Source organism: Chlorocebus sabaeus, chromosome 1 (genome assembly GCF_047675955.1).
Source record: "Chlorocebus sabaeus isolate Y175 chromosome 1, mChlSab1.0.hap1, whole genome shotgun sequence".
Classification (NCBI taxonomy): domain Eukaryota; kingdom Metazoa; phylum Chordata; class Mammalia; order Primates; family Cercopithecidae; genus Chlorocebus; species Chlorocebus sabaeus.
Genome location: NC_132904.1, coordinates 119,984,330 through 120,004,775, shown reverse-complemented (window position 1 = coordinate 120,004,775; position 20,446 = coordinate 119,984,330). Strand labels below are relative to the sequence as shown.

Here is a 20,446-nt window from a genome sequence, read left to right as displayed (position 1 = left end):
AAAATGATGGATAATTCCCTTCTCTTTCTTGAAGAAGTTAAAACTCAGTAAATGTTACTATTGACCTCCTCTTCCTGGAAAAAGGCACAGACAAGTTGTCTAGCACTCACAGCAGACCTAAGCAATTCCTAAACCATAGCTAGGTGGGCAACAATAGTGTTTTCTACCAATGCAGCAAGACAGAAAAGAAAGATAACAAATGTTTACTTTTGGAAGGAAAGACAAAAGTATCATTTTATAAAGATCATATAACTGTATACTGTATACTAAGAAAACTGATAAGTTAAACTGAAAACACAAGTTAATACTATTCACAAAGGTAAGTACAGAAAATTGGATAGAAGTTTCAATTAACAAAAATTGATAGCATATACTTGATAAAGAGATTTTGAAATATAACTGGAGCTAAATTGTAAGTAATTACTAAAATAGTATTGTGATTTTACATTGATTAAATATGCCTTATACTAAATGGATAACCAATGTCAGAAAAATTGGTAATTTGGTAATTTAATTGGAAAAAATATTAATTCAGGGGACTTCAGTTCTTCAAATTCCATTCCATATAGGACTATATTTTCCATATTCAGATGAGAGCATTTCTATTAGCACAAAAAGCTCATGAAACTGCAATTGTCCTCCAAAACTAACAGTGTTTTGGGCATCTACGTTAAACCAGTTTTTCTTGCTGTTTTCATAAAAGTTTTTTCCTAATAACTAAGAAATAGATTAATTATGGAAGAAAAGCATACCTTCATTCTCTTTAATTGTGTTAATTAAAGCTAAAAAATAGAAGAAAGTTTCACAGAAAATTTAAATACATTTTAAAGTTTAGATGATATGAAAGTATAAAGGCAAAGTCTCCGAGAAGAGCAGAAAGTCTCTGAATTAGCATCCATTCTCAGCCAGGAACTTACACAGTAAGAGTCTGCCAAGCCCCAGAGGGAGGAAGTTTAATTAGGAAGATGTTTATCTACAGGGAGTAATACTCTGATCATCCCTGGAGCACAGAAAATCTGGAGCTTCTTTTTGTGACTCACCAGAAAGTTAAAGATTTATCAGAAAGACTATGCACCTCTTCAGATAATTATCTTCTTTATAACTAAAACCCATATTTTCTATTTTTAAATTTAAAGAAGAAATAGGAAAAAAATCATTTCCTGCACAAGGAGTTTTCAAATCCAGAGTGTCATAGTTATTAATTTTGGAAGTTGACTTTTGGCTAAATAAAAAGGCTTGTTGAATGATGGCCATCAAATGCAGAATCAACTTTAACAGATGCATTTAGAAAAAATTCTAAGTGTTTAATCATTATATCAAAACATTATCTTCATTCATAAGGACTCTAGAGCCAAGAGTGTGTCTCCTAAGATATCAAACTTGTATTAAGTTCTATTTTAAAAGAGTTTCTTCTGTGGTTTCATCTTTGCAAGAAAAGAAAAATTATACTACTCATCAAGAACTGACATTTTCTTTAAATCTTGAATTTTGCTTCATGATCCAAAACCTAGTTGTAAAATTGGTAAGTAGCAAAAATTGGCAACACTTCAGCATTTTTCATTATTAGATACTTTTTGAGGGGAGGTAATTGCGATGTATTTATGGTCTTAGTTTTGTTTCTCTTCATTTTTCATCAACTTTGGCTAATGAAGCTAGATTATCTTAGTCATGACTTACAGAGCCAACTTTTTGTGGTTCTGTAGAAGACTAAAAATGTTGTGAAACCATAAATCAATGAAGTGCTTTTTCTATAAACCTTAGCATTGCAACTCTGAGTTTCCAACTCAGTTTCAGCTGAATTCCATGATGGAAAAGTCTGCTTCTGTCAGATCCCCCAAAATAAAAATGTATTGCTAATGTATGACAGAAGTATTTTAGAAATTAATGAAGAAATGCTTCTTTTCTCTTCTATCTAGAGGTCCAGGTCTCCAACCACATTTCCCTACATTTCTTCACAAATTTTAATTTATTTTCTCTTGAAAATATAATGTCTGGGACATTGTGTCCATACGTTAAAGAAAAAAAGTAAAACTTTGAGTCTGAGCTTTGAAATAATAGAAATCCTAGAAATAATGGAAACAAAATAAACTTTTTTATTTTTAGAAGGTCAATTGTATTTTTATAATAACTATATTATTATTTTAATTCAGTTCTGAAACTCAAACATCAGAGAAAGTTTAGTCTTTCTTACTACTCAAGCAGGTTCAATTCTTCTTGACTATCTCAAAATGTATTGTGAGATTATTTGATCATACTTTAGAAAGAGAAGGCTTAATTGCCTGAAATTCTGGGGAAGTAAATAATAATAAAAAACGTATAAATAGAAAGAGACATAGAATAAGGGAAGTTAAAGAAAATGACGGTACTGTTCATTATTGTGTTAGTTTGGGGGTCAAAATTTGTATATGACCAGGAAGGTATGATCTAGGGCAGTGGTACCCAACGTTTGTGGCACGAGGGACCAGTTTCTGGTTCAGAGGAAGACAATTTTTGCATGGACTGGGGTGGGGTCTGGGGTGGTGAGGGGGAGGATGTTATATTCTCATAAGGACCACACAACCTAGATTCCTCACATGTGCGGTTCACAATAGGGTTCCCACTCCTATGAGAATCTAACGCCCCTGCTGATGTGACAGGAAGCTGGGCTCAGGTGGTGATGCTCGCTTGCTGGCAGCTCTCCTCATGCTGTGCAACTGGTTCCTAAAAGGCCACCGACCGGTACCAGTCCCTGACCTGGGGTTTGAGGACCCCTGATCTAGGGTAAGACTAAGGAATAGAAGACTGGCTCCACATAATTCTAAACCACTGCCGGAATCCTGCCTTAGTTATGCAGCTGGCCAGAGAGCTCTGAGAAGGCAGGTTTCTCCCATTCTTTCAGCCAGAATGAAGATTGCTTTAGAAATTTGTATTGTAATAGAAATTCTCTAATGATCAAAGAGACCGAATCTGTATGTGTGAAAGTGTTTGTGTGTGTGTGTGTATGTGTTGACAGAGAGAGAATGTGTGTGCGCATGTATATCTATATATGTGTGTGTTTGAGAGAAAAAGAGAGAGAGAGATGCTTGAATAAAGGCTTATCCTGGGAAAGAGCTTGCCAGCACCTAAGTGTTGCTAACTTGAGTATATCTTTTTCAATTCTACACAAAATAGGATACAAAATTTGTTCTTCTTTTCAACATTTGGCTGATTTTATGTAAATCTCCTCCTCTTCTGTATACGGCTTATTCTGGTACTGGAATAGGAAAGTGCTATTCCTCTTCAAAGACCCATACTGAAGCAAAAGGAATTTATAAAATATAAAAAATAATTTAACCCCAGTGTTCTCAATCAGAAAAATATAGTTGCCATATTTCATATGAAACATGCTCACAGTAAATGCTGCCTCCCTTCCTTTCTGTAAGAACAGAGCCTCATATATGAGAAGAAATGTCCAACGGCAGCTTCGTGACAGCGTTCATCCTCACGGGCCTTCCCCATGCCCCAGCGCTGGACACCCCACTCTTTGGAGCCTTCCTGGTCATTTATGTGCTCACTGTGCTGGGGAATCTCCTCATCCTGCTGGTGATCAGGGTGGATTCTCACCTCCACACCCCCATGTACTCCCTTCTCACCAACCTGTCCTTCATTGACATGTGGCTCTCCACTGTCACGGTGCCCAAAATGCTGATGACCTTGGCATCTCCAAGTGGCAGGGTTATCTCCTTCCACAGCTGTGTGGCTCAGCTCTATTTCTTTCACTTCCTGGGGAGCACCGAGTGTTTCCTCTACACGGTCATGTCCTATGATCGCTACCTGGCCATCAGTTACCCGCTTAGGTACACCCGCATGATGAGTGGGCGCTCGTGTGCTCTCCTGGCCACTGGCACTTGGCTCAGTGGCTCACTGCACTCTGCTGTCCAGACCATATTGACTTTCCATTTGCCCTACTGTGGACCCAACCGGATCCAGCACTACTTCTGTGACGCACCGCCCATCCTGAAACTGGCCTGTGCAGACACCTCAGTCAACGAGATGGTCATCTTTGTGAACATTGGGGTAGTGGCCTCGGGCTGCTTTCTCCTGATAGTGCTGTCCTATGTGTCCATCGTCTGTTCCATCCTGCGGATCCGCACCTCAGAGGGGAGGTGCAGAGCCTTTCAGACCTGTGCCTCTCACTGTATCGTGGTCCTTTGCTTCTTTGGCCCTGGTCTTTTCATTTACCTGAGGCCAGGCTCCAGGGACGCTGTGGATGGGGTTGTGGCCATTTTCTACACCACGCTGACTCCTCTTTTCAACCCTGTTGTGTACACCCTAAGAAACAAGGAGGTAAAGAAAGCTTTGTTGAAGCTGAAAAATGGGTCAGTATTCTCTCAGGGTAAATAGTCAAGAAAAGTCAGATATGACTAACTTTTATTTTTTTATTTGTAAATAAATTAAACCTTCAATATGAGCATTACATTTGAGTGGAGCATTTCAATTATCCAGTCTTAATTTTTAATTGGACAGTTAATTAATCTTTCATTTTTTTCTGCAGAGTGTTTGTTAGAATCCTAGTTAAAGCAGCCATTTCATGGTGATAATCTAAGAGAAAGGATAATAGTCTATTCTTTTCACGTTCCATTAAGTAATCAGAAAAGTAGTTTATTTTTCTTATATAAATATTTTCCACAATTGCTATTCAGTATAATGTTCTTACAGTTTATTTTGTGTAATTTAAGTCAAAGCCTTATGAAAATCTTTCTTTTCATGTTTTAAATTTTCTATATTGAAAAATTCATTGTAACATTCATAAATAACTACATAATTTAATATCCATATTACAAACTTTTTACTTTAGAAAATACTAGACAAAAATGCTTGGTTCTCAAGAAGAGTGGCTTTATTCACATTTGTGAACCAATAAAAACCACATAACTCTTTAATATTTTTTTCTTACTTAGACCTGAAAGATTTCTGAGAGTAAATATTTGTCCATTTATGAACTGTATACACTGCACACATTGTATTGGTCGCTGATAACAACTGTCTAGACTTTCCTTCCATATTTGTGGAGCTGCCAATCTCTTATCCTCAATGCCAAGTTTCCATTTTTAGCAATTTTAAAATTATTTTTATAAGTTACCAGAGGATAAACAATAAATATACAAAAATGATCAAATAATCTTAGAGACAAAAATATGCAGTCAAAAAATTTGAGAGTATCTCTCAATTTAGAACAAAGTATTAGATAATATTTCCCATGTAATTAGACTATGTCTGTAAGTCACATCCATTAGACTTAAAGTATATGAAATGGACTCTGGACACTCTCTGGGTAGGTAAGTCTCGGACCATGAACCTTATAATCTGTCATCCAAATAAATACATATATTTAAAGTGTAAATAATTTTTCTCAAAATAAATGCTTAATTTAAATACCACAGGTATCCTGGTCATGCCAACTCTGCCTAGCATACCATGAAGAGAAAAAGAAAACTAGAAGGCAGCTGCTAGAGCTGAAAAGCATTTCTCAAACTCCTCAGGTTTGCAGCAGCTGCATTTCAAAGATGCTTTAGCGAGAATGTTCCTTCAGTGCTAACTTTCCATATCTTACTCTAAGTAAACTGTGCAGTGATATTGAGAAGAAAAACATACTAACTTGGTAAGCATAACCTGTATAAATCATGACACAATGATCAATATAAGAGGTATATTCTTGGTTTTCACACCAAGAAATCAGATTGGAATGGACCAATTGTATAATTCAGCTCATTTCTCAAAGGAAAAAACTGAGGTAGGAAAAAAACAAAATTACTTAGTCATTGGATTCACTTGGATTCTTACACTTCTCTGTAACATCACACTGTTATATCTAACCTACGTTTACCTAAAATGTTATGGGATATTTATTGGGTGCTAAGTTACACGCTAAACAGTAGATACACAAAAACAACAGACAAGGTCTCTGCATTCACCAAAGTCATTGTCTGGCAAGGGGGAACATATGTTGCATTATCCAGGTTACAATGTTGTAAGTGCAATGGGTGCCCAAGGAGAGATCCATTATTAGTTTTGGCTTGGAAAGATGCTAAAGGATTCAAAATACTGTAGCAATATGTATCACATACAGCCATTTTGAAAGTAAATTATTGACAAAGCTATATAAGATGAATGTCAATATCTTTATTTAATTGAAAACATTATTGAAATAATTTTAGAATCACACGAAGTTGTAAGAAATAACACAGTGAGAGTCCTTGTTATACCTTGCCCAGTTTCCCCCAATGATAACAGTTAGCAGAATTATAGTGTAATATCACAACTAGGATGTTGACACTAGTATAATCCACAAATCTTATTCAGATTTTTCTAGTTTTACTCACTTGTATGTGTGTGTGTTTGTTAAATACTATACAGTTTTAACACCAGTGTATGTTAATTAATTTTAACCTGGCTCAATCTACCTATTTATCCATTCAATAAATAAATATACACTGAGTGGCTATCGTGTCCTATGTACAATGAGTACAAAACAAAATAAGCAGGCAGAGACCTCCTTTTAAGAAGTTTGTAGTCCCAATATACAAGATGTATAGTCTTCATAAGTTTATGAGTCATAAAAATCAAACAAATCTTGACAAAATTTGTATACAATACTAGGAAGAAGGATTTTTATCTTGCAAGTTCTGGAGAGTTATTGAAATACTGTAATATGATAGTATTTTTATTTCGAGACATAACCAGTGGTAACATGGAAGACAGACGGAAGGAAGGTGAATTTTAGGGCAGCAACTAAAGAGCTTTTTTGACTATATGTCAAGAAAGAAAAACACCAAAGTCCAAGTTCAGACAACAGCAGAGAGAATTGGGAGCAGGGAAAGGGAAGGCAAATAGGAGCCCACTGGGTAAGGAAGCAAAGCTGGTAGAGAAGTTCATGTGATTTGGCCATTGTGATATAACTTATCAAAATAGAGAAAGTAACAAGGATATGTTCTTAGGGTAGAATGAAAGTGTCTGACTTTGGAAATGTTTGGTTTGAGCGCCTGTGGAAGTTTCAGGTAAAATTATTTGGTTGAAGGTGTAGCTTGGGAGAGGCAGAAGCCTACACAGTTAAGTAAGCAAGAGGACTGGTCACTGTATTCCTTGTTTTGTGCTGGCTGTTAAACATCTGTTTCCTAACATGGAGAAGGAAACGTCTCTTATTCAATAGTAGCATGAAGAGAGGTCAAATCAGGGAAAAGTAACCACCACCCCTCCTACATTTCTCGAGTAAGTCCAAGAAAGGAAACCTTCAGGAGTTTTATACAAATCTGTTATTGGACCTTTCCTTACAGTATTATTTCTCACAATAACACTCAAAGACTTTTCTAGAGGTTGTAAATTCAAAGAATTCCAGAGACAGTACTTATAAAAGCAGCTGCTTTTTGATGGCATGGTCATGAAAGATAGCAAAGGATGAAAGGGCCACCACTGTTGCTCTTTCAGTTCCCTGATGCTATTGAACTCCTTTAATAGGTTAGATCTTAATAGCATTGAGGGGATACTAGAAGGAAATTAAAAGAAAATCAAGTGTCAAAAGGATTAAGTTAAATAATAAAAGGGCCGCTAGAGGATTTGGGAAATAAAGGTGCACACTGAAGGCACATGGTGCACATAGTAGGCACAGAAGCATAAAACCTGTGTGTTTAAAGACGAAGATAATATGTGGACGAGTGGAACAGAATATGGAGTCCAGAAAGAGACCTACGCATAGCAGTCTGTTGACTTTTAGCCAAAGTGCCAAGGCATTTTGAAGAAAAAAGTGTGATACTTTCAACAAATTATGCCTAAAAGTCTGTCTATCCCTGAGTAAGAACCAAACTTTGAATCAATTACTTCACTTTATATACAAAAATTAACTTAAATGATATTATTGACCTAGATGTGAAAGCGAAAACTATTATATTTCTAGGACAAAAAAGTAGGAGAGAAGCTTTCGTAAACTTGGGGTCGATATAGATTTCTCAAGGAGGACAGAAAACATGAACCATAGAAATAAGTCAGAAGTTGGACTTTAGCAAAATTAGAAATTTGTGCTCTTCCAGTGATATTAATAAGTAAATGAGTAAGCAAAAAACATACTAGATATAAATATTTGTAATGCATATATCCAATAAAGAACTGAATAAAAAAATTGTAAAGATATACCACAATTTAATAATTAAAAACAACCCAATGAGAAATGGGCAGAAGATCTGAACACATGCTTCTCCAAGAAGGACATTTGAATCACCACCAGGAAGATGAAAACTTGCTCAACATTATTAACCATTACTGAAATATAAATTCACACAATAAGACTACACACATATAATCAAATGGCCAAAATTTAAAAACCTAAAGTCAATATTATTGAGAATGTGGATCAATAAGAACTTTTATGCATTTCTAGTAAATATATAACATGGTACAGCCAGTTTGGAGAAAACTCGATTTTTTAAAATATTAAATACACATTTGTCATTCAACTTATCATTCAACTTTAAAAATCTATTTTTTAATGTTTAAACCCAAGAGAGTTTAAATCATATGCCTAACAAATTTTTTAATGTTTGAACCCAAATTTTTTAATGTTTAAACCCAAGAGAGTTTAAATCATATGCCTAACAAATATTTGCAAATGAATCTATGTAGCAGTTTTATTAATAATATCCCCAAACTGGAAGCAATAGGTAATAGATTATGGCATATTTCCATTACTGATACACACAAATGCATAAATAAATAAAAAAATTAGGATAAACAAAACAAGTCAGACACAAGACAGTGTATACTGTAGGATCCCATTCATAGGAAACTCTAAAACGGACAAATCTAATCCATAGTGAGAGAAAGCAGATCAGTAGCTATCTGGGGCTTCAGGTAACAGAGGACTGATGAGAAGGGACACGGCGGATTATATGTGGTACTGGAAAGGTTTTTACCTTGACTGTGGTGGTAGATACACAGGTACTTCCATTTGTTAAAACATACCAGACTGTGCACCTAAAATGGTTACAAATTATACCTCAATAACGTTTTGCATTTTAAAAACAAATTCTTTCCCAATAAAGTTTTTAAAAGCAGGCAAAAAGTCAAACTACAAATTAAAAACAAAAAAGAGAAACTTATTTCTGAAGAGCCATGACAAAATAGCTGGTACAGACCTAACCTCCCTTTAAAACTGTATAAAACGTAGTCACACAGTATACAAATTACTAAAAGATATTCTAAAATTGAATAAAATAATCCTAGATAAAAGGATAGAAGTGCAAAATAAATCAGTCCATAAATACCACAAGAAAAGGTGAATACATACATAAACATACGAGAAGACCTTTGACTGTTGAAAGCCCCAACAGTAACATCTTGTCTGGTTTATAACATTGTTAGAAATTAAATAAAGGACAAAAGTATTTCTAAAAATATGTATAAAGCCATTATGTGGAACTAAAATTAAAATTCTTGGATTATTCAGGATATGGTAAGGTACTAATGCAAATAGATTATAATGCATTGAAATGATATTGACTTTACCATAAAAATATAATAAAAATTAAAAATAGTTAAAAGTAATGAAAAATGAAATAAAGTAATGAAAATACTTGATTAATACATTAAATATTTTGAAAAATACAAAAGGATTGAGAAACATGAACAAAGAAAAAGGAATGTAATTTAAGAACAGAAAACCACAAAATATTAGACTATTACAGGTATAATAACGCACTACAAATAAAAGACAAATAAATAAAACAGACAGCTTATAAAAGAAGCAACATCTAATTATATCTGGTTTAAAAGAAATGACACTAAATACAAGTACACACACATACACACACACACGGAAAGTTAAAGGGCAGAAAATTTATTCCAAGAAAATACTAGGAAAAAAACTAATATGACTTCATTATCAGCAAATAAAGTGTACTTTCAAGTAAGAAGTATTATCAGAAATATAAAGGACATTTTTTAAATGTCTACTCATAAAAAAGCTAAAAGGGTCAATTTATTTGAGGTGGGGTCCTACACGTTTATGGACTTTCCCTTCATGAACCCCACTAATTCCTCCAGTTTCCTATCGTGAAAAGCTAAAAACAAATAAATAAAATAATTCCCTCTTGGCTCTGGTAGAGTTAGGGGATAGGTAATCGTTGTGAAACATACCCAGAGCTTCCTCTACAACAGATGTCTGTTCCCTGCACAAAGGCTTTGTCAGATTCTTATCCCAAATGGGGGAAGGGCATTTCTCCTACTTGAGTTTGACTCTTATAGCCCTCCTGTCTTACTTAAAGGGGAAAACATGTTAAGCGGGTCAGTTTTAGAGGAATTAGATTGGGAATATTGAAAGTAGCTGGAGAAGAGAATGGGAGAAACAGGGAATTGGGATGGGAGGTACTTATGAAAACACTTGCGAAGGTCACAGTTCTAAAGACAGGCCCACTAAAAACACAAGCATTGAATCAGAAGTTTACAGGACAATACTCCTCCCTCAGATCTTACAATCACACCATCAGGGCTCCAGTAAATAACAGTAAACAAAAGAGTTGAAGAACGGAAAGAGTTACTAGTCACAGACTCTCTTTGAGGACTAATACTTAAGGATACATAAAGTAAATGGGCAAGGCAAAACAAGATGCTAGAGGAATTTGAAGCCTTTGGTCCCTACAAACATGAAACACAGTCCAACTTCTAGCCAGATTAGATTACCATAAATCTTCCTTCTAATTGTCTATTTATCTCAGTTCCTATTACCTGACACAACATGTCCAGATTTCAACAAAAAATTATAAGACATGCTAAAAGGTAAGAAAGAAAAGCACAGTCTACTGAAACTATAAAAATGCTAGAAAACCTTGGGAAAACTCTTCTGGACATTGGTCTAGGCAAAAAATTCATGACTAAGACCTCAAAAACATGGACAACAAAAACTAAAATTGACAAATAAGACTTATACTAAAAAGCTTCTGCACAGCAAAAGAAATAATCAACAGAAAGAACAGAATGCAAGAAAATATTTGCAAACTATGCATCCAATAGGGACGGATATCCAGAATTTACAAAGAACTAAAATTACTCAACAACTACAAAAAGCAAATAATCTCATTAAAAAGTTGGTAATGAACAGACATTTTTCAAAAGGAAAAATATAAGTGGTTAACAGGCACATAAAAAAATGGCCAACATCAATAATCTTCACAGAAATGCAAATTAAAGCCACAAAATCAGTCAGAATCACCATTATTAAAAAGATAAAAAATAACAGATGTTGGCAAGGCTATAGAGAAAAGGGAACACTTACACACTGTTGGTGGGAATGTAAATTAGTACAACCTCTATGGAAAACAGTGTGGAGATTTCTCAAAGAACTAAAAATAGAACTACCATTTGATCTAGCAGTTCCACTACTGGGTACCTACCCAAAGGAAAAGAATTCATTATATCCAAAACATACCTGCCCCTGTATGTTTTTCACAGCACTATTCACAAGAGGTAAGATATGTAATCAACCTGTTTCCATCAATGAATGATTGAATAAAGAAAATGTGTATATATACACCATGAAATGCTATTTAGCCACAAAAAGGATAAAATCATGCCTTTTGCAGCAATATGGATAGAGCTCAAGACGATTATCTTTTTTTTTTTTTTTTTTTTTTGAGACAGAGTCTCGCTGCTCTGTCACCCAGGCTGGGGTGCAGAGGCACAATCTCAGCTCACTGCAAGCTCCGCCTCCTGGGTTCACGCCATTTTCCTGCCTCAGCCTCCCGAGTAGCTGGGACTACAGGCACCCGCCACCAGGCCCGGCTAATATTTTGTATTTTTAGTAGAGACGGGGTTTCACCATGTTAACCAGGTTAGTCTTGATCTCCTGACCTCGTGATCCACCTTCCTCGGCCTCCCAAAGTCCTGGGATTACAGGAGTGAGCCGCTGTGCCCAGCCAAGGCCATTACCTTAAGTAAAGCAAATTAGTCACAGAAAGACAAATACTACATGTTCTTAATTATAAGTGGGAGCTAAACATTGTGTACACGAGAATGTAGAGGGTGGAATAATAGATAACTGAGACTCAAAAGGGTGGAGACATGAGGGGGGTGAGTGACAATAAGTTATTTAATGGCTACAATATACATTTTTCAGGTGGTAGACACCCTAGAAGCCCTGATTTCACCACTATGCAATCTATCCACGTGACAAAATTACACTTGTAGTCCATAAATTTATATAAATAAAATTCTTAAAAAAAGAAAAACAGCCTAATCTAAAGAGATAAAACAATCATCAGAAACAGTTCCACATATGACATAGATGTTAGAATTATCAGAGAGGGAGTGTAAAATACGTTAAAAAGTCTAATAGAAAAAATAAAAGTCATAAAAGAACAGATGGGTAATGTGAGCAGAGAGTTGAAAACTCTAAGAATCAAAAGGAAATGCTAAAGATAGAAAACACTGTAACAGAAGGGAAAAACTCCGTCATGGTCTCGAGATTTCTCCCATTCGTCAACAAGTCTTAGTTAAGTTTAAAATCATGCCAGCTGGATAGAAATTGACTTGTAATGGCAACAAATTCTTGGAGTCTACCATGAACATTTCCGAACACAAGAAAAGTGTATCAGCAATCCCTATGTACTGCATTCTAAGTGCTAAGCAGAACTTAGGATGGCCTCTGTCAAATGATTACAGCATTGTTCTTGCATGTTGATTTTTAGAGCTTCATGTACCTGTAAATGGCTCAACACACTTCGTTAATCCTTTGAAATACTCTAAGACCACAAAATCAAACATGTGAACATATAACTAGCCAGGGGGTTGCCTTTAGAGGAGTAATAGAAAGTCTCATATGTCTTATCCATTAATATTTCACTTCAGCAGAGTCTCTCTTTTCTATTTGTATCTAATGATTCTAAGTGCTGTCATCAACGTATCTGACCACTCCTGACTTGTGGCTGCACAAATCTCAATCAAGTGTTCAAAATTCCATTATGGCTTTCCACTGCTTCCACTGACTGTGGATGCATTAGATGGATAAGGCGACATTGAACCTTTAGGGTTTCACGAATGTCCTTTTTGATTTAGTAGGAATGGTCCCTGGTTATTTTGATAGTATGGATGCCCTAAATCTGAAAATAAAGTCCATTAAAATATTTTGCCAATGATAACTTTGAATTAGGGTATGATAACAATTGTCTTGAAAATGTCCCCCTATTTTACCCTTTAAGGAAGAGATATCTTTTTTATTTTTAGATTTTAAACAATGTTTCCCACTGTGTGAGAAAAATTTAGTTACACTGTAAACATCTTAATGCAGTAAGTGTAAAACTCCCTCCTCTCTACCTGCAGAGACATGGAGGTCCTGGCCAAAATGTACGCATTGGATGAACATTGAGATTATGAAGAAATAAAAGAACATGTGCAAAGCTTTGGTTTTAGCATCTTCTGCTCAGTTTTCCTCTTGTTAGAATTCAGATTCAAATACAGGAAGATTTGGCATGGAAAATGAAAGCTCTGTGAACCTGGGGTACACCTCAAAACAAATGAACTTTAATCAAGTTTATATTATTTATAGTGTACATATTAATTATAATAAATTATTTAATTAGGGAGGGCCTTTGTTATTTGTATGTGTAATTCTCTGAACCTTCAGATAGTGGTTCACTCCGTTACTTAATCTGTATTAGATGACACGTGGTTTACTACAGTGCCTCACATACACTTTATGACACTTTGAAGTCCATCTGTTCACTTATGTGCTTTGCACTGGACTCTAGAGTTCTGGAACATAAATCATGTCTTGAAGTTCTGTATCTTCTATGCCAGAAACATAGCAGTCAGCTAATTGAAATGGTTGAAGGAATGATTGCATTGATTAATTAATTGAGAAAAAAGGACTGAACTGATAACCAAGTATCGGCTTTGGGATCGTGATAAAAATTACCCTATTCATTTAGAATTTGAACCAGATTCTTCTTAGGTATTAGCTATTTACCTACAATTTAAACTCTTTTCAACTACTAATTAACTCAGAAAAATGTAGCTCCAGGGAATCAATCAGATACATCATTTCCACATCCATACAATATTTTAGAAATACAAGTTAACAGAGAAATGACACCACTAATAATGAACCTCTGTGGATAACCTCTCAATTCAGAGCTGCTATTTTGAGGAAAAACTCAAGAGAATACATCAAAACATGGTATAATGTGGTGAAATATTTGCTGAGTTTTTTCATACCCTATATGAAATGCAAACATCAATTTTGATTCCTTTGTTTCTTTTTCTCTTTAGAAAATAGTACTAATGGATCTGAGAGCATAATAATAATGCAATAAAGTGTTTATAAAATGATGTTGCCCCAATTATTATTTAATAATGTAAAAGATTCATTATTGAAGTATTAAAATTAGCTCTTCTTTTCTAGAGCTTTTACTAATGTTTCATGGCATCTCACCACCCTTGTCCTCTTCTTTATCCTTTCTCTTACCCCTTTTCCCATTGCCTGAAGAAGAAATGTCTGAGGGAGGATTATAGGCAGGGCCTCCAAGTTTCAGGGTATCTTTTATTAGGTTTATCATGGCATATAAAAGACAAATAATGGAGCTGCAGAGGAGAAAATAAAAGGTTTTGTTTTAGACATGTGGAGTGTGAAGCAATAGCATTATACCCAAATGGAAATATCTAGCAAACTAAAACTATTATGAATTCAAATCATGAAGGTCGGAACTTGGTGGAAAAAAAGGAAGTCATCTGTTTTGGAGCGATATCTAATGTAATGAGTGAGGATCAGAAGGTGGGTCCCTGAGAAAGTAAGTAAACATTTATGGAGATGAAAGGGGTCAGAAGTCAGAGAAATGTTCTAGAAAAAACAGACAGAGATTCATATAAATTAATTACTATAGCACTAATACAGAATTTTTCGTTGAGGAGTCTGAAGCTTAATGTGGAGCACATATGAAAGCAGACGGGATGATGCAGTCTGATGAGGTATTTAGAATTGAAGTCAGGTAGAGCTAGAAAAGTGGATAAGATGCCTTTTATATTATATGGGAAAAAGGTAATTTAAAAATCCACCTTGATGTATAAAATATATGTAGCTATAGAAAAATAAGTGCTTTGTTATGTCTATGATTCTTGATATTTATTAATCTTGCCCTCTCCCTCCCCGCTAAAACAGAAAGTTCTTGAATTTGTGATAACAATGTAGCATAGAGGTTAACACCTTGGATCTTGGTGCCAGATAGTCTGGAATTAAACTTTGACTATATTCCTCACTAATTGTGTGAATTTGGATAACAGTGTTATCTTCTAGGTTCTTGTAGTGATTAAACTGATATAATCCTTATAAAATGTCTAGCATTCACAAGCTTAACACTGTTTACTATTTTACCGCTTATTTAAGCTAGAATAATTACATTTAGCATGATTAAGTGGGACTGTATCAAACTAAAAAGTTTCTTCATAGCAAAGGAAATAATCAAGAAAATGAAAAAACAGCCTACGAAGTGGGAAAAAGCATTGAGAAACTATGTGTTTGATAAAAGATTAATATTCAAAATATGTAAAGAACTCACAAACTCAGTAGAAAAAGGAAAACAAATAAATAAAACAAAAACAAATAACCTAAACACAAAATGGGCAAAGGAGCTAGATAGACGTTTTTTCCAAAGAAAACATACAAATGGCCAAAAGGTATATGAAAAGATGCTCAACATCATTAATCCTCACAGAAGTACAAACCAAAATTATAATGAAATATCACCTCACACCTATCAGGATGGCTCTTATTAAAAAGTCGAAAGATAATACATGTTGGCAAAGATGTAGGAAAAAAAGAGAATCTTTGTATATTGCTTGTAGAAATGAAAAATTGGCACAGCCATTACAGAAAGCAGTATGAATGTTCCTCAAAAAATTAAAAATAGAATTGCCATATTATACAGGAATTCCACTTCTGGGTATATATCCAAAAGAAAACAAATCATTATGTTGAAGCGATGTCTGTACTTTCATGTTCATTTCAGAATTATTAACAATAGCCAAGATATGGAAATAAACTAAGTGGCCATAAACAGATTAATAGATAAAGAAAATGTGGTACTCATATGCATACATTATTATGCCTTAAAAAAAGGAAATTCTGTCATTTGAGGCAACATGGATGAACCTGGAGGATATTAAGCTTAGTGAAATAAGCCAGATATAGAAAGACAAATACTGTATGATCTCGCTTATACATGGAATATGTATAAGGGGATTCGCCTGCCTCAGCCTCCTGAGTAGTTGGGATTACAGGCGCGCGCCACTACGTCTAGCTAAGTTTTGTATTTTTAGTACAGACAGAATTTCACCATATTAGTCAGGCTGGTCTCGAACTCCTGACCTCATGATCCGCCTGCCTCGACCTCCCAAAGTTCTGGGATTACAGGCATGAGCCACCATGCCGTACCTATTTTTCTACTTTCTAAAGAGCAAACACAATTTGTCCTACCCTGTAATGCGGGACATCCCTGCCCTGGAGCAGGTGCAACTGGAGTTTGGTGCGACTGAATTTCCAAGACACTAAGAGCATTGTGAAAGGAGCTATCTGGACAGCATGACCAGCCACGACTGTCTGCAGGAAAAGGACTCAGCGTCCCTGCTTTGTGCTAACTATAGGTATCTGGTTAGGTAGAACAGGGAATTCAAAGTCAGAATATATGAGTGCAACTCGACGTATGTGCTGTTAACTTCCTCCTGAAAAAATCTGAAGGGCTCTTGCAAGATGGCAATGGCCCCTAGTTATTGAAAGTCACATGTTAGTGCCAGAGCTGGTCTAGCAGTCCTGCTTAAATGATAAAAGGCTGATGAGAAGATGATTAAGACTTTTTTAACGCAAGAGCGATAACCAGGGGAAAGATGTGCTGGGAAGGAGAATTAATACTTTGAAACCCACTTTCACAAGCAAGCACACATGTGCGCACACACACACAAAGGCACAAGTGCAAAAATGTTAAGAAGGCATTTGCACAGCTGCAGCCGTGAGTAAATGACCTCTGATATTTGTTGCTCTCATTGAACAATATCCCTATGATTTCAAATTCCTTGGTTTGTGTGCATAAGAAATAAACCAAAATATATAAACATATTACCAACTAGGACATATGAATAACTCAACCTGGTATCCGAGATTAAATTGGAATATTTATTTTTGTAAAAGGGGAAAATTAGCCTATTGCAGGAAACAAGTCCATATTCAGAATATACGCACATTCATCATAACTAAAAGAAATCTAATTGTGACTTTACCATTCCTTAGAAATCTCTGTGAAGCAAATATTCCTGAGCCAGTAGTTTTGAATAATGTTTAACACTCAGAATTATTCATGCAATAAAATTCATGTTAATAAAGAATTTTAGTGTTAATTTTGAAAAAATGAGGGTATTTATTCCCTAGTGTTTATTTGCTCTGAGAATGTGCTACTTTGTATTTCAGCTTCAACAGAGCTTTCTTCACCTCCTTGTTCCTCAGGGTGTACACAACAGGGTTGAGAAGGGGCGTCAGCACAGTGTAGAAAACAGCCACAACCCCATCCACAGCTTTCCTGGAGCCTGGTCTCAGGTAAATGAAAAGACCAGGACCAAAGAAGCAAAGGACCACAATGCAGTGGGAGGCACAGGTCTGAAAGGCTCTGCATCTCCCTTCTGAGGTGTGGATCCGCAGGATAGAATAGATAATGGACACGTAGGACACCACTATCAGAAGAAAGCAGCCCGAGGCCACTATTCCAACAGTCACAAAAATGACAATCTCAATGGCTGTGGTGTCTGCACAGGCCAGTTTCAGGATGGGCGGTGCATCACACAAATAGTGCTGGATCCGGTTGGGTCCACAGTAGGGCAAATGGAAAGTCAATATGGTCTGGACAGCAGAGTGCAGAGAGCCACTGAGCCAAGTGCCGATGGCCAGGAGGGCACACCTGCTCCCATTCATCATGCGGGTGTACCTGAGCGGGTAACTGATGGCCAGATAGCGATCATAGGACATGACCGCGTAGAGGAAACACTCGGTGCTCCCCAGGAAGTGAAAGAAATAGAGCTGAGCCACACAGCTGTGGAAGGAGATAGCCCTGCCACTTGGGGACACCAAGGTCATCAGCATTTTGGGCACCGTGACAGTGGAGAACCACATGTCAATGAAGGACAGGTTGGTGAGGAAGGAGTACATGGGGGTGTGGAGGTGAGAATCTGCCCTGATCACCAGCAGGATGAGGAGGTTCCCCAGCACAGTGAGCACATAAACCACCAGGAAGATTCCAAAGAGTGGGGCGTCCAGCGCTGGGGCATGGGGAAGGCCCATGAGAATGAATGCTGTCACGAGGCTGGCGTTGGACATTTCTTCTCACCCTTGGTTTCTCTCCTTCTGGGGATATAAAGAGCACGCAGCATTTAGCACTTAATTGAGAAATGAGAATCCATTCTCTATGTGGAAACTGCATCAACCAGGTAGATAATTCTGGAGTTATCGTGGACTTTGCTTGTTACAAAGCTTCCTTTATAAACCAATAAAGTGATTTCCTAGTCTCTCTCTCTGTCTCACAGATGCACACACAGAGACACATGTGGAAGAAATTAGGAGAAACACATTGTCTTATATTTCAATAGGTATATAAATTACCACAAACTTAACTGGCATAAAATATGCAAATGTATTGTCTCGCCCAGGTCAGCCGGGCCCTCTGTTTAGCTCTCATCAGGTTTTAATCGACATATCACCAAGGGCTGCAACCTCATCTGGGGCTGGGGATCATTCTCCAAGCTTCTTGTGGTTGTTGGCACGATTCAGTTCCCTGCAGTTTAGGACTCAGATCCCAGTTTTCTTGCTGTTTGTTGGCAGGACATATAACTCTCAACTTACTGAGGTCACCCAAGGTCCAAGAAAGTCCTAGCTGCTTGGCCTTCTTAAAACACCACAGGTGTCTTCTTCAAAACAAATGAGATCAACTCTCTCCAGTTTGCCATGACAAACTACCACATAATGTTATGTAATGCAGTCACGGGGGTGATATTCCATCGTATTAACAGGTCCCAGGCATACTCAAAGGAAGGTTATTAAATAGAAAGTATATACTAGAGGGCAGGAATCTTGAAGGCTACTGCAAATTCTACCTACCACATTCAGTTTTGCTTCCTTGCTCATGAGAAAACTTAAAAAAAACACACACACACCCCAAGAATTTAATTGTTAGTGGCTGGGAATATTTGAAAACTGAACAGTACAGCTAAATCATTCTCTAGTTTCCTCGTATGTTATTTGACATTACTAACATCACCTACCTCACTGAGAAGTTATAAGCATTAAATAAGATGATACATATAAAGTACCAAGTACTGTGACTGGCAGGAAATAACTGCTCAGTAAATGACAGCGAGTCTTACCATATTGTGCCTTGCAGCAGTATTACAGAGTTTCCAGTTTTGATCTTAGGGAGAAAGAGAGTATATATATTCTTTTAGTGTTTTCAGAGAGTCCTTTGGAATCTAAGAGCAAGGTCTTTGTGGACGATTTTATGCCTGATACTGTTACTGATGTCCTCACTACTGCCTGCCCTTAAAGGGCTCCTCTCAGAGCAGGTAAGAATCTCAGCGCAACTCCATAATGGGATTCCGACGACCTCCCAAATGATCCAGAGAGCACCAAGCCTCATGCATGACTGCCGCCTGCCCCCATTTCTGTTACCCTAGAACACTTCCTATGTGGTTCTGAGAACATGGCATTCATATATGCTCTCCCGAACACAATCTACTGGGTAGGGGCCAGCTGTCTTTCATACTTCTTCTACCCTAGGTTTCTAAATATACTTGAATATTGGCTTTGTTAGATATGTGTTGCCTCCACCATCTTCCTTTACTCCTCATTCTCGTAAACCCAGGTGATGAATGATCTCACAAAGAAGACAGTTCCATCAAGTCTGTGCCTTTTAATTAAGACCTAGAATCTGAGACAGAAAAAATGGGAGCAATGCAAGAAGAGGGGCCTATGTCACCTTGATGTCAAGAGAAGCTGGGATTCTGTGTAATGGAAATTGGGGCCAAAATAAGGTTCTTTGCTTAATACTAATATTAATACAAAATGTTGTCTTAGTTCAGGATTCTTACTAATTGTTCAGTGGGCAGACACTATGAAACTTATTCACCAGTGTGAGAGAAGCCGTGATCTCTGCTCTTCAGAAATCCCAGAGAAGATACCTCCAGGTAATGTGGCTTAAGCTACTTTAAACAAAGGCTTTTGAAATATGTAAATAAATAGCAGAAAGGAGATTACTGCAATCACCAATATGGATAAAAATAGAACCAAGATACTCTGAAATTTCTACTGCACCAGGAGGAACAATTCCCAGAATAGCTTCATGATCAGATTTGATGAAATGTGAAAATCCTCATCCAATGAAGTCCAAGGTAGCCTGAGACCTAAAGCAAGAGTCTCAAT

General features: G+C 36.6%; 2 protein-coding genes across 2 annotated transcripts; one reads left to right on the top strand and one right to left on the bottom strand.

Annotated features, from left to right (window-relative positions):
* Positions 1-3,179: 3,179 nt before the first annotated feature.
* Positions 3,180-4,409, top strand: LOC103248717 (olfactory receptor 10G7). Its single transcript, XM_008021311.3, has one exon. The coding sequence runs from the start codon at positions 3,427-3,429 to the stop codon at positions 4,360-4,362; it is 936 nt and encodes a 311-aa protein (XP_008019502.1). The 5' UTR covers positions 3,180-3,426; the 3' UTR covers positions 4,363-4,409.
* Positions 4,410-17,416: 13,007 nt separating this feature from the next.
* LOC119626460 (olfactory receptor 10G8) lies at positions 17,417-18,352 on the bottom strand. Its single transcript, XM_073015032.1, has one exon. The coding sequence runs from the start codon at positions 18,350-18,352 to the stop codon at positions 17,417-17,419; it is 936 nt and encodes a 311-aa protein (XP_072871133.1).
* Between the last annotated feature and the right edge of the window lie 2,094 nt (positions 18,353-20,446).